The sequence below is a fragment of the Chinchilla lanigera genome, unplaced genomic scaffold (genome assembly GCF_000276665.1).
Source record: "Chinchilla lanigera isolate Chin_1 unplaced genomic scaffold, ChiLan1.0 scaffold00044, whole genome shotgun sequence".
NCBI lineage: Eukaryota > Metazoa > Chordata > Mammalia > Rodentia > Chinchillidae > Chinchilla > Chinchilla lanigera.
Window position 1 is genome coordinate 9,360,290 of NW_004955445.1, and position 14,142 is coordinate 9,374,431.

Sequence of the window (14,142 nt, forward strand, 5' to 3'; positions counted from 1 at the left end):
TCAGGACAGAGGAGTGCAGTTTTAATTTGATGCGATTATTTTTAATTTGATTTTATTAACTAATTTAAAATAAAATGGCTACATATGGGAGAGTGCGGGTAGGGTAAAGTTGCACTTGATCAATGTTTGATGAATGAATGTTGAAAGGTAGTTAATCTCTTGTGCCTCTGTTTCTACCCCTGTGAAATGAGCATAAGAATAACTCACCCCTCTTAGGTTGCCAGGAGATTAAATGCATGGAAGAATTAAATGTATTTGAATGGCCTTGGCGTGATGAATGCCATTGACTGGTTGTTCTTGCTACTGCAAAGCTTGTGGTTGTGGATGGGACAGGAGGTGACCTGCTTCCTATCCCAGCAGTGCCTGTCCTGATAGACCCGGAAGAAGGCAGAGGAAGGGCCTTGTCCTTTGCTAGCTTCTGGGGTCAGGCCCTGGGAGTCCCTTCATTGTCATCCCTGTCACTCCTCAGCCCTGGTTGTTCTGATGTCACCTGTGTGTCTGCCCCAGGGGAGGAGCAGTCCCGACTGTGCCCCATGGCCCCTGTGCTCCCCAGTCACTGCAGCCTGTGTGCCTTCTCCAGCCAGGTTTGGCCTCTCCATGCTGGCCTCCGAGGCTTAGCCCTGGTGGCCTGCCCAGGACCGGAGGGGCTGCCCCCAAGGCACAGTGGGTACTTGTTAACATGCAGCTGTGTTGACACTGTGGCCACTGCACAATCTTGTGTGGGGCTGTCCTGGGCCCTGCAGGCTATTGGACACTCCGCCGGCCTCCACCAGGAGATGCCGGCAGCACTGCACCCCACCCAGGTCACGACAGCTGAGGGTCGCTTGGAGGTCTCAGTTGTCTCCAGCTGGGTCTCCTGGGCTAGAGTAAGAGTAAGAGGCCCAGAGCTGCTTCCTGTCCCTCTGTCTGGGCGAGAGGGAGCCTGGCGCAGAGCAGCCCTGCCCTGACCACTCTGGGAGCTAGGTGTGGGGTCTGGGCTGGGACTCACAGCCAGGGGGCCTGGCACGTTGGACGCCCAGGCCCAGCAGGTGGGGGTCAGGGGCAGCCCACTGCTTGTCCCCACCACCCACTCACCTGCTGCCCTCCCGCAGGGACCGTGACCACCACCTGAAGACCTACAAGTCTGTGCTGCCCGGGAGCAAGCTGGTGGACTGGCTGCTGGCCCAGGTGAGGGGCTTCCTGCTGGCCTTCGGGGTTTTAAACATTTTCTGTTACTCTTTTAAATTGTGACAAAATGCACATAAAGTTTGCTCTTAGCCATTTGTAGGTGTACAGTTCCGTTGTCCTTACGCACATTCATAATGTGCAGCTGTCCTGACCCCTGCAGAACTGGCACTGTGAAGACCAAGAACACCCCCCACGCCCCTCCCGGGCTCCTCCGGCTACTTCGTGTCTGCCTGACTCTGAGCCCGCCAGGGACCTCGCCAGAGGGGGAGCCAACTGTATCTGTCTGCACTGGCGACTGCTTTGCATTTGTGTTCGTCTCCTGATGCGGAGTTCGTGAATGGAAGCAAAATTTTGCTGAACACTTCTATTCTTGAGAATTGAATTGTCCGCAGGCAGAAGTGTTTGTGAACTGAGGCATTACTGGATGAGAGCTGGGTCATTTATAAGCAGCAGAGGCTTACTTCTCATGGCTCCAGAGCTGGGAGTTCAGGTGCCAACAGGTTTGGGGTCTGTGGAAGCCCTGTGGCTCTCTGCTTCCACGATGGCGCCCTTGGCTGTGCCTGTGGAGGGAGGGAGGCTGTGACCTCGTGTGGGAAGGGATGGGAGTCATCCCTTCCCGTCGGGCTTGTTTCCGTGGGCATCTGATCCCATCCAGGAGGGCAGAGCTGTCGTGACTCCATCACCTCCTGAAGGGGCACACCTCTTGATTCTGTTGCCTCGGGGACTGGGTTTCAGTGTCAATTTGGTGGGGGGGACACGAGCATTCAACCCACAGCAGTGCGTGCAGACCTCATTGCTGTCCACACAAATGTGGGGGCTTCCAGTTTTAAAACTGGGACAAACTGGGACACGTTCATGGCACTAGAGTGGAGCCTCTGAATGGAGCTCCCCAAGTGCTTGCTTTCAGAGTGGCCCCAGCGAGGAGGGGCTGGCCAGGGGCTTGGATGGTCTTTCCGTCCCTTCTGCTGCGGCTTCCAAAGGTGTTTGCTCTGTCCCGTGTCTGTCTTCCCACTAGGGCTCCTGTCCACAGAGGGCACTTACCCTTACGAGGCTGTGGGGGAACTGGACGTTACCTTCCTATATTTTCTTGGCAGTATTTAGGATTGAAGCCAGGGCCTTTGCATTCAGTTACATCTCCAGCCCTTTTTATTATTTTTAACTTTGAGTGAGGGTCTTACTAAGTCACGGAGTTGCCCAGGCTGGGCTCAAACTTGCAGTCCTCCTGTCTCAGCCCCCCAGAGTGCTGGGATTAAGGATATGCACCACCACACCCATCCTGTCTGTTATCTTAGAGTCTTCCAAAGCATTTGCAGATGGGGGCGGGGCCCAGAGTGGCAAGTGCTCGTTCTAAAAGTGCACAGCCTCCCAGTGGCAAGGCCGAGACTGAGCTGGTCCGTCTCGCTCAGTCCAGAACTCTGCCTGGGTCCTGTGAGTTTTTCGGGAAGGCCAGTAGCATGTCCGTTTGCAAATGGTCTGGGCCCAGAGGCCAGAGGAGCCACCTGGGAAATTAAAATGGGTAAATGTTTGACTGTCTATAAACCAAAGAGTATGTAGGCCTCACTGATCATTAAACCGTGCGTTCCGAAGAGCTGCATCCCTTTCGAAAACAATTTGGTGGCTGGATTTTCTCAGGTTGCACAAATGACTAACGATTGTGGGCAAGTCACAGCCAATCTAGACAGTAAACATTTCTGGGTGTCAAGTAAGTAAGTTTAGAAAAAAACCTTGAAAATAAATTCAGTATTTAATGTGAGATGCGCATGCATTTTCTCCTTTGCCCTGATTGGGACCCCGAGACCTGAGATGTCTCGAGGCCCCTAGGTTTGAATCCAGTTGAGTGTCTGTGAAGCTCAGAGCTTCTGATCGATCCCTCGGTTAGATGTATCCACCCAGAATCGTGTGAAATCAGCCCAGAACAGTGCCATGCAGACCTGAGTTCAAATCTCAGCTCTGCTAATTCCTCACGGAGTGACCTTGGACAAATTGCTTACTTTCTTTGTATCTCAGTTTCCCCACCTGTGAAACACAGCACAAAGTGATACTTTGTAGACTGCTTTGAGGATTCCGCGGATTAAGCATGGGAAGGATTTAGCCTTGGCATAGTCCTGGCTCCATAAATGTAACCACAGTTCTTCATCCCTTTTAAGGGCTGGGGATTTAACTCAGCGGCACAGTGCCTGCCTGGCAAGTACAAGGTCGTGAGTTCAATTCCTGGTACAGGAAAAAAAAAACAACCGAAAGAAAAACCCTTTTGCCGAGCACGCAAGATGGCCCACAACTACAATGCAGTTAGAGGTTACAGTTAAGGTTAAAGTAAATAAATCGAAGAGGGATTTGAGGGTTCAGGAATAGCAAGATGGGGTGGGGCAGTTTGCAGAGTCCCGCCTTGCCGGTGTGCAGTGAGCAGATGAGGGCGCATGGGCTCTGATTTGGGGTCCCGGTGCCCCGTCACGGCCCAGACATGTCTGCTGTCCGAGCTCAGAGATGCCGCATCTCTCCCATGGCCGTCCTGTGGCTGTGTGTGTCCTGTGAGCTGCGTTGCTTCACGACGGAAAGTCGAATTTGCTTCCAAGGCTGATGCTCGGGCGTGAGCTGGGGTGGGCTGGTTCTGAGAAGTATTTGGGGGTGAAGCAGTTGTTTGACACAAAGACCGGGTTACAGCAAGTCTTGATTTCAGGGATCATCCCTACCTTGTTCCTAGCTGGGATGGAAGAGAACACATCATTATATAGTTCATACATAGTTCAGGAGGGCCTTTTACGCTTTGGACACATCGTCCTTTTGAACTTATAGGTTGTTGAGCATCTTGATACAAAATGTCAACTGGAAACCTAGTGGATCCATTGGGAATACTATACTTATGGCTGCACATAATAGGAAACCTGACTTACACAGCAAAGACATTTCTCTCTCAATAACTCGATGTTTACAGCTCATGGTCCTAGAGCTCAATAGTGCTGTTTGCCTCTAGCCACCTGCTGCCCTTTTGTTTGCTATTACCTTGCTCCTGTTGCCTCACAGTCACAAGATGGCTACTGTGGCTCCAGACATCATATCTGTACCTCAGATACAGTGGGAGTATCTTTCTCATTTCGTGTATTAGGGGAAGAAACTTACTGTAACCTTCCCTCCATCCAGTGTTCTTCCTGTTTTCATTGGCCAGATGGGTTACACATACTCCCCTAAGCTGTCTCTGGGGGAGAAAACAGGATAGCGGAGAGTGACTTTAGGATTCCTCAGGATTCATCCCTTGCTGCTCAGAGAAGGGGCTGCTGTCACCACCTGGATGAATCCGTTCTTCTAACTCGGAGGACAGGCTTGTGCTAGTCCTGGACAAATCACGCTCTGTATCACTTCTGAGCTGTGTGCATTCTCTCATTTAAACCTCAGGACACCCCCGGGAAAGCACTTATTCTCACTTAACACACGGAAAGAGTGAGGCTCAGGGTCTGTGTCTTGCCTCAGGGCCCGCAGTCATGGGCTGCTCTCTCTGAGATGCTCCCCATACTAACGATGGTGCTCTGGAGCACAGACAGCCCCAGACGCTGAGTCTGAGCAAGTGCAAAGGCCCTGCTGGGGGGCATGGCAGAGGTCTCATAGACACTGATTGTAAAATAGAGCCCCTGTAGGGTCTGAGCTCAGAGAGGCACCACCGGCTGCTTGCCTGAGGCCGCAGCCAGGCAGAGCTGGCTGAACCGGGAAGCCAGCTGCAGGGTCCTCACCTCTCCTCTGTGCCTCGGGTCTGTGCTGCAGGTGAGCAGCTGTGCCCTCAGCCACCCCATCACTTCCTTCACTTGTTGCACCGCATCAAGCACTGCTGTGGACCTGCCCCAGTGGGAGGCAGGCCCCCCCCACACAAGTGGATGGATGGATGCGTTCATTTCTGTGACAGAGCCCCACAGTCGCTGCACGGGCCATGAGCGTGTGTGACCGGATGAGGATTTGCGTGCAGGGATGTGTGGTGGAGGGGCTGGGAGGCTGCTTGAGGGTCCCTAGGGGAAGGACTCTGAGCCCAGGACCTGGGTGCTGACACCTGCAAAGCCCGGGGCAGGGCCGTCCAGGTAGGGGGAAAGAGCAAGTGTAAAGGCCCTGGGGCTGCAGAAGGTGCAGAAAAAGCAGAGTGCAGAGGTGGAGCGAATACAGGGAGGTGAGGCAGAGAAGAGCACTGGGATTGCACGTGCTTTGCGGCTGTTAGTGGGAGCGTGGGCTTGGGCGTGCTCCTCAGTGGTGTGTCCCAGCCTGTTGCTGTTACCCTGAGCTTGTGCTGACGTTCCTAGGACCACCCCTTGCTCCAGCTGCCCCAGGTTCCTTTCTGAGGGGTGTGACGGGCCGGAAGCCCAGGTTGTGTGTGGCTCAGAAGCCAGGCGGGCTCCAGATGCTGGCCAGAGCCTCGCGGCTGCAGAGCTGGCCCTGCTGCCACGTGGGCCCTGGCTGGCCCTCCCCACTGGTTGCACAGCCGGGGCGGCTGCTCCGGATGTGGCCTCTCTCGCAGTGCCTCTGCTGGCCCCGCTGAAGCACGCGGCCCTCTGGCTGCCGGCTTGGGGGTCCCCATGGAGCCGTTTGTCTTTATCCTGTCAGCCCGGGCTGCCGCGCCATGAAACAGAGTCCAGAGCACTCCTGCTTCTGCGCAGGGTCCGGCCAGCACTTGGCAACTGCAGCCTCTGGAAAAGCAGTTGTGTCCCTTCCCTCAGCTGGGAAATACCTTCCCCCACCCGGGCTGCGGATGAAGCAGGAGAGCAGGGCCTCGGCACCGCGTGTGGAGGGCTCTTGGCACGGCTCAGAGTTCAGAGCGCCCATCCCTGCCTCTGTTATTCACTCAGCGGATACTGAGCACAGACCGTGTGCCAGACCTATTGCCACCTCTGCGGTTTAAGCAGGGATCACAGCCCGGGCTCCCAGCCCTTCCTGCCGGTTCCCTGCTAGCCCTGTGCCTTGGGGTTCCACCTGCACCCGAGTTCCTCCCACCCCTGGGCCTTTGATCGTGTCTGGCTGTTGGGCTCTGCCACACACGCCCTTAGCCTGGCTGTACTGGGATTGTACAGGTTCCCAGCCTCGGAAAGAGACTGGTGAATGGAAGGTAGAGAGAGAAGATGGGGACGTGCCGGGAGGAGGTGGGGAGACCTGGCTCTGTCCCCAGGTGAGGACGGTGTCAGGAAACCAGGAAGCGGGTGCTGAGGGAGAATCCGCACAGCCGCCTCTGTCCTCAGGCTCCTCCACTCGGGTGTCCCAGCTGCTCCTGGGCAGGCGGCCTCCCCGGCCCGCTAGGACACCAGCCTGCCAGGGAGGTGCCCGACACGCTGGCCACGCTGGCCTCCGATGTGGGCGTGACGTCGCCCTTGGGCAGCCCCTGAGGGACAGACCCCGTTCCAGTGGTACTGTGTGGCACGTTTGCGGTTAGAAGGACCAGTGAGTGCGGCAGTAGCTGGCTTCAGGGCTGGCTTGTGGGCTCGGTGGTGTCACGGCCCTGAGGACCTTCCGTCCTTCACTCGGCCCTCCTCAGCACCTCAGGGGTGTCTGCACCCCTGGCCACCGGACCCTCCACCGTCACCTCCGTGTTTTGTGCCCCACAGGGAGGGGCAGTGCTGCTTCCTTTGGCTGGGAGGGAGGTGTATCCAGAAGCCCCCGACAGGTTTCCCGGGGATCCCCTCGGCTACAGCCACGTCCTTGAGCAATAGAACCCAATTTCTAGCATCAGGGACTCAAGTCCAGAGGTCACAACAAATTAGGGATTCTCTTGCACAAGAGCAGCCCAGAGGATGGTGGTCCAGAGCCACTAGGAAAGTCTCACAGTTACTTTGGAGACCACAGTGTGTCTTTCTGTTCTGCCATCCCCAGTGGGTGCCTTCCTCAAGATCGTTGTGGTCCAGGGTGATTGCAGAAGCTCCTGCCATCACATCTTTATCCTGGGCAGGGAGAAGAGAAAGAATGGGTCATGGGCAAAGGAGGTTTTGCCAGAGTGCCCTGCCGGGGTTACTTGTATCTCAGTGGCTACCAATAGCTGCCAGGAAGACTGTGACGTGGGTGAGGGTTTCATTACTAGGGAAGGATCTGGAAAAGGCCATTCCTGGCACCCCACATTATCTGCTACTTACTGCCTCCACTTTTCCTCTGTGCTGTTGATCACCGGACAGGGAAATGATGTTCTTGTCCGGAGTTCATCAAGGGTAGTCACTGATACGTTTCGGAGGCACCGCAGCAAACAAAAAGGGACACAGGTCCCATGCTGTCCGGTGCTTTGAGGACCCGGCCACCTAAACACCAACCCCTTTCCCCTCCAGGGAGACTGCCAGACGCGGGAGGAGGCGGTGGCGCTCGGCGTGGGTCTGTGCAACAACGGCTTCCTGCACCACGGTAAGCCCTGTGCTGCCTTTGCCCTTGCTGCGCCCCTCCCCCCACCCCGTCATCCAGGCTTCTGCTTGTGGACACTTGGTGAGGCCTGTGTGCCCCAGCTGCAGTGGTCCCTGCTCTCACTGCTCCCTGCTTGGGTTTGCTTGGCCTGGGTGGAGCAGGCCGAGGACAGGAATCCCGTGTGTCCTTCTTGTCTTTGTTCTGTTCTCCAGTGAGTATGTGTGTGTCCCCGGCACAGTGCATGCGTGTGTAACACTGAAGGGCCATGGCAAGTAAGGAGCACGTGGGCTTCTCCTGAGTGTGAGGCAGGAACCCAGGATGTTCTGAGCAGAGGGGGATGTGCCTGATTTGGTTTCTTGATTTCTGTCAGATCCCTCTGGCTGTGGGGAACAGTCAGGGTGGGAGAAGTAGAGGGGCCGTGAGGTGACTATGACAGTCCAGGGGACGTGATGAGGCCTCCATCCAGGCAAAGCGAACCCTGGGTGGTGGTTGTGCAGGCGTGAGACGTGGTCAGTGTCAGACTCTGAACCGAAGGAGCCTCTGGTCATGTCTCCTCCGTGCTCTCTGCTTTCATTTCTACCTCAGAGGCCAGTGCACTTTCATCATGAAGGGCCTGATAGGAAGTGTCGTAGGCTCTGCTGGTGACACAGTCTGTCACAGCTGCTCATGTCTGCTTTTGTAATGCGGAAGTATCTACAGACAGTGAGGAAACAGGTGGGCCTGGCTGTGTGCCAATAAAACTTTATTTAGAAAAGTAGACAGTGGGCCATAGAGTTCTGATCTAGGGTCAGCTTGCCTTGGCCAGCAGGCAAAGCAAGACAGCCCATAAGCCAGGACTCCTCTTCTGGCTTCAGTTTCCCCAGCTCCCCCTGGAGGCCTGGCTGTCCCCCTTCTGAGCCCAGCACGCTGTGGTTCTGTGGGGCAAGGACTCCCTCCTCACTGCCTCCTTTGCCCTCATCTGCCCCATCTCAGCCAAGTCCCTCATTCCCAGAAGCCACTCTGGTCCCTGAGGGGGCCGCCCACCAGCCAGCTGGCCGGAGCCTCTCATTTGTGGGTGAGGGTAATTAAGGGTCCATCCCAGCAGCTATTCTGGGAAGGCTACTGGTGGAGGACATTCTGTAGGGGGTGACTCTCAGACAATATTGAGCCCTCAGGGCTCCTCAGGGAGAGAAATTGCAGGGCGCGGCCCTGTTCCCTGCCACGAACTCAAAATGCAACTAAAATAGGAGAGGGCTGTGACTGAGTACAGGGTAAGGTGCGGAGTGGGGTGGGGTGGGGTGGGTCGCCGCGGCTCCTCCTGTGGTCCCTCCCAGAGCGTCCAGGCGCAGCCTGTGGGGACCTGAGGTTTCCCGGGGAGGCACCAGAGAGGCTGGTGGCCCAAATACAGGGAAACTGAGACTTGCCATTTAATCCTCCCAGCCGTCCCAGGAAATTGGTGCTCCTTTTACCTCTGTAGATGAGGAGACCACGCCTGGAGAGGTTGTAGGGCATGAGGTTAGTAAAGGGCTGTGTGGGGATCTGAACCCGGAGCTGTGCACATCTTATCCGCCCTCCTCGTGGCCCTGACTGGGAGGCTCGGAGTCCGGGCCTCACCTGGCTGAGCTCTTGGACCTGAAGGACTCTGCGCTGTTTTCCCAGACTTTCCAGTCGAGACACAACACTGCAATTCTTCCTCCCACTCCTTGAGTTTTCTAAGTTCATGTTTATAGTGGAGGCGAAGCCAGCCGGCCCCCTGGAGCCTGGCTCCTCAGCTCCGGGGAAAGTAGCAATTTATGTGTCTGTTTTTTCCAAAGAGGTAATTGGGGTGGCCTGAGAAAGCAGGGAAGGATGGTCACAAACAGGTAGAGTCTGTGAAAACGGCCTGGACACCAGCAGGGGGCGGGGGAGAAACACCTCCCGCTGCCTTCCATTTAGCTACCAAATCAGGACACGGCCTTTGTCCTCAGGGACAACAGGACGCCTCCGGCTAAGGTGGCTGGTTTTCTTTGTTGCAGGGCCCCTGTAAGCTTAGACAGCTACCTTTGTCTCACCAACCCTTGATTCCCCCCTTTATGTACTGCTTCTGTTTACTCCTGCTCCTCCGGCAGGCCTGGCTGGGCAGTGTGGGGAAAGGAGGGGCCTGGGTGAGGGTCATTTTGGTGCCTGCTGGTCCTGTGACTTGGGGAATGTACTTAGTCTCTCTGGGCCTCATTTCCCCGTCTGTAAAGGGGGTAGAGCAGATTCCTCCTCGCTTGAGGAGTAATGAACTGTGTGTGCCTAGCCTTACAGGTGCTTAGTTACCAATAAGCACAGGGATCTGGTCCCATATTTGGACTTTTGTTCATTTTCCTGGGTCGTTCTAGAATAGGCCCACTTTTTCTCTAAAAGGGCCAAATCACAGAAAATCAGGCTCTGTGGACCATACAGTCTGTCACAGTTAAGCAGCTTTGACACTGCGGCTTGGGAGCAACCATAGAAAATATGTAAACAAATGGATGTGGCTGTTTCTAGTGAAATTTTATTTTATAAAATAGTGGACCATACAGGTTTTTTTGGTGGTCTTAATACCCAAAATGCTTTTCTACCCTGGGACAAAGGTGTTCCACATTTTGCTTTACTAGCTTTAGTTTTACTATCATGTTAAGGTCTTTAAACCACCAGGAGTTTATTGTGGTATATGGTGTGAGGTAGAGATCTGAATTTCCTTTTTCCCTCAAGTGAGTCATTTTCCCAGCATCATCTTTGGATTTGTCCACATAATCCTCTATCATCCATCATGTGCTAAATTCCCATACACACATAGTCCTCGTTTGCGATTCCTGTTCTCTTTCATTGGTTGTCTTTTTCTGGTCCAGTTTTACATTATTTTTTGTCACTGTGCGTTTTTAATGTATGTCCTCAAGGCTGAGCACCCTGTGGGGTAAGTTTAGCTTTTTCAAGAGAAGTCAGAAAGCTGGATTGTTATGTGAGAAAACCCTAATATGTTAGTGTTGGCATATGATTCTATTTTAATAAAATTCCATTTTAAAAAACTGTGTTGGCCAAACCAAACTTGTCTGGGGGCCGGTTACAGCCATGTGAGTTGACCATGTGCTTGCGTGTTTGGTTCTCAGTGCTGGAGAAGAGCGAGTTCAAGGATGAGTCCCAGTACTTCCGCTTCCACGCTGATGAGGAGATGGAGGGGACCAGCAGCAAGAACAAACAGCTTCGTAATGACTTCAAGCTGGTGGAGAACATCCTGGCCAAGCGGCTGCTGGTAGGAGCAGAGCTGAGCCGCTGCCCCTTCCTGCCCAGACTGTTCTGGAGGCCTGGGGCCGAGCGATCTTGAGACAGTGGGCAGAACAGGGTGCTCAGCCTTGAGCCCGAGTCTGGAGGCTCTTCAAGGAGGTCAAGACTGCTGGGCACCCTTCCTGGTCTGTCCAACTCTTCTTGTCCTCCCTGACCCACACTGAGCACATTGTGGGGAAAATGTCCCTGAAGACATTGGCCCTGTCCCCTGTGGCCTTAGGTCTTCTCTACTGGCCGCCTGAGTCCATAGCCTTGGGCTCAGGGGAACATTTAAACCCTGTGCAGAAATGCTCCCAGCCCCTCCCGTAGAGCTTGTCTGCCTGCTGCTCAGCAGCAGCCCTCCCTAATGTGCCCACAGTGAGCGATCAAGTGCTGCGTGGAGAAGTCTCTCGCCTCTGCGGGGGTGGGGTGGGGGTGGGGGTGTGCGGTTGGAGCAGAAGTCTGGGTGGGAGGACGGCTCCTCTCTCTGTCCGATTCCATGTCTCTCACGCTAGGAGCCTTCCACGTTCCCCACCACACTCAGATTAAAGTGCAAGCTTTTCTCGTGGCCTAGGAGATGCTTCCTGCTTCTCCAGCGTCATCTGCTGTGCTGTCCCCTTCCTCACTCTGCCCCGACTCCCTGATCTGTTTTCTTACCCCCTGCTCTGTGGGGCCTGCCATGGGGCCTTTGCGTGTTCTGTGCCTGCTGCCTGGAGCACTCTCTCCCACTCTGTGAAGTTCTCTTTCTCAGTCCACTCAAGTCTCAGCTCAGGTGTCACCTCCTGTCACCCCTCACCGTGCCCCTTTAATTCAGCCTGCCTCACGGCCTGTGTTTGTTTACAGTCTCCCTCCTCCACTAACAGCTCAGGGAGGCGGGCAGGGTGTCTGGCTCAGTAGTGGGCCCCGGCGCCCTGTGGGACCCCTGAGGCACACAGCGGGCAGCAGCTCAGTAAACATTTGCTGATTATGCTCTGAATATGCACACAGCCCAGCCCTTCTTCCGGCACGCCTGCCCCCAAAACCCCCGGGCCCCAGTTCTTGGTGGCTGCACGCCTCAGGACACATTGTCTTGATTAGGCCGGTGCGTATTTATGGGGATGGGGATGAAAGGGGAGCTGTGTGGTCAGCACCAGCCGAGCTGGGTGTGGTGGCTGGCGTGTCCTCACTGACAGGGGGGCCCGGATCACCTACTGAGTGCTGGGTGGGGCTTGTGTTTCACTCCGTCTTGCCTGTCTGGGCTTGGCTGCTTTCCTGTAGACCTGGGACAAGAGGAGCCAGTGGTGGTCCTGCAGGGGTCTGAGTGGCATTGCTCCAGGCCTCACAGGGTGCCTTCTGCCTTGGGTCCTCAGATCCTGCCGCAGGAGGAGGACTACGGCTTCGACATCGAGGAGAAGAACAAGGCTGTGGTGGTCAAGTCCGTGCAGCGGGGCTCGCTGGCTGAGGTGAGGCTCGCGGAGCTGCAGCTGTGACAGACTGTGAGCAGGTGGAAGAGGAGGGTATCTGTCCACGTCCCTTGAGGCTGGCCAGCTGAGCCGGTGCTGGGATATCAGCGAGTTCCTTCATGGTCATTATCTGTGTAGGGAAACTGAGTCCAGGCCCCTTCATCTGCAGTTCCTGGTGAGCTGTGATGGAGTGGGGCTGCTCAGGACCATGTTCCTAGCGTGTCTCACCAGCACCTCCTCCTGGGCTCTGGTGGGAGATGCAGGAAAAGCAGATTTGGAGGATCAGGGGTTTTTTTTTAATTTTTTTATTTATTTTATTTTATTTTATTTTTTTTTGGTTTTTCTCCGGTACCGGGAACCGAACTCACGACCTTGCACATGCCAGGCAGGCGCTTTTGCCGCTGAGCTAAATCCCCAGCCCCCCCTTTTTTTTTAATTTTAAAGAATAAAAAACAATAACAAAATAACAACATAAACAAAAACAAAACAAAGCAAAAACAATAAAAATGATACAGGGTTTCAAAACAGAATGATAGGCATTAACAGTGGTTGTTATATTACATACCGTTATCTTCAGCGAAGTTGCTCAGATTACCAGATGGAAGAATGCAAGACTGATCAAACCATTAAAAAAAATTAAAAATAATAAAAAAATTAGAAACGATACGGAGCTTCACTAGATAAGATGGTAGGAATTCACCAATGGTTGTTGTATTGCATATGGTTGTCTTCAAATTAGTTGTTCAGATTACCAGATGTAAGCATGCAAAATTCGTCCAAAAAAATTAAGCATTAACTGTTCCTTTCAATAAACCATTAGACACCAGCAGTGCAGTTATCCCACCTATCTATCTATCTATCTTCTCTTCTTTCTTTTTCTCCTTCCCCTCATCCTGCTTGTTCCTTCCTTTGAGTCATTTTGGGACCAGGTTTTTGAATTGGATTTTCCTGCTGTAATGACAGGAAACTCAAGTTCCGAAGTCTTGAGTAGGAGGTGCTTAATCTTTCACAGACACAGAGACACAGAGTCCTGAGGAGGAGGAGCAGGAGGAGGACAGGGTAGGAGAGCGAGTCGATGGCAGGCTGAGGATTCAGCCCCTGTGGGTCTCAGCTTCTCCTGGGGTGTGGGGCAGCAGGGATGCAGGCCATGCTGGGCAGTGCCTGCTGCGGCCGTCGGGATGGCCGTCCCCTCCTGGCTTCATGTGACTGGAGGTGAGGGCTTGGGAGGAGGAGGGGGCTGGGGTCTTGTTTCGCTGTGCCTTCAGCTGTGGTGGCTGAGTCCTGGCAGCCGCGCGGGGCTGCCCCGTTTGACGCCATGTGCCCCTCACCCAGCGGGGTGGGCTGTGCGCCTTCTCCCCAGGGAAAGTGTCTCTGCCAGCAGTACCTCCCTTTGGAACTTTGTGGCCCCCTTAGCCTCTTGGGGGGGTCCCCTAGGTGCATCCTGTGTCCTGTTTGATCTCTGTGGCAGGCACTGTGCCTTAGCACTCAAGGTCTCTTTAAGAGGAGGACAGAGATCATAACCCACACACGGTGTCCCTGCTGTCCCTAGATGGCCGGCCTGCAGGTGGGCAGGAAGATCTACTCCATCAACGAGGACCTGGTGTTCCTGAGGCCCTTCTCAGAGGTGGAGTCCATCCTCAACCAGTCCTTCTGCTCCCGCCGCCCGCTGCGCCTCCTGGTGGCCACCAAGGCCAAAGAGTGAGCATCCCAGGGCGGGCAGTCCTGCTGACCCTCCTCCCGGCCGAGGAGGTGCCCGTGCTGGGGCTAGGGGGGCGGGGTGAGCCATCTGTCTTGGCTCCCTGTGGATGGGTCTGTCACTGGAGGCCATGACATAAAGCTAGCACTTTCACTCATTCAGCAGATGCTTCCTGAGCACCCGCCACATGGGGGTGAGGGGGGCCTCAGGCTCTGGGGGTGCAGCCGGGGGGTGGGTACAGCT

At 54.8% G+C, this 14,142-nt stretch overlaps 1 protein-coding gene across 1 annotated transcript in view; it reads left to right on the forward strand.

Annotated features, from left to right (window-relative positions):
• Prex1 (phosphatidylinositol-3,4,5-trisphosphate-dependent Rac exchange factor 1) overlaps nt 1-14,142 on the forward strand; it is a gene marked incomplete at its 5' end in the record, with an annotated part of 171,503 nt that overhangs the window by 130,515 nt on the left and 26,846 nt on the right. The window contains 5 exon segments of the mRNA XM_013518315.1: nt 1,092-1,167; nt 7,446-7,518; nt 10,608-10,750; nt 12,111-12,203; nt 13,753-13,901. Of these exon segments, the coding sequence (XP_013373769.1) occupies nt 1,092-1,167; nt 7,446-7,518; nt 10,608-10,750; nt 12,111-12,203; nt 13,753-13,901 (534 nt within the window).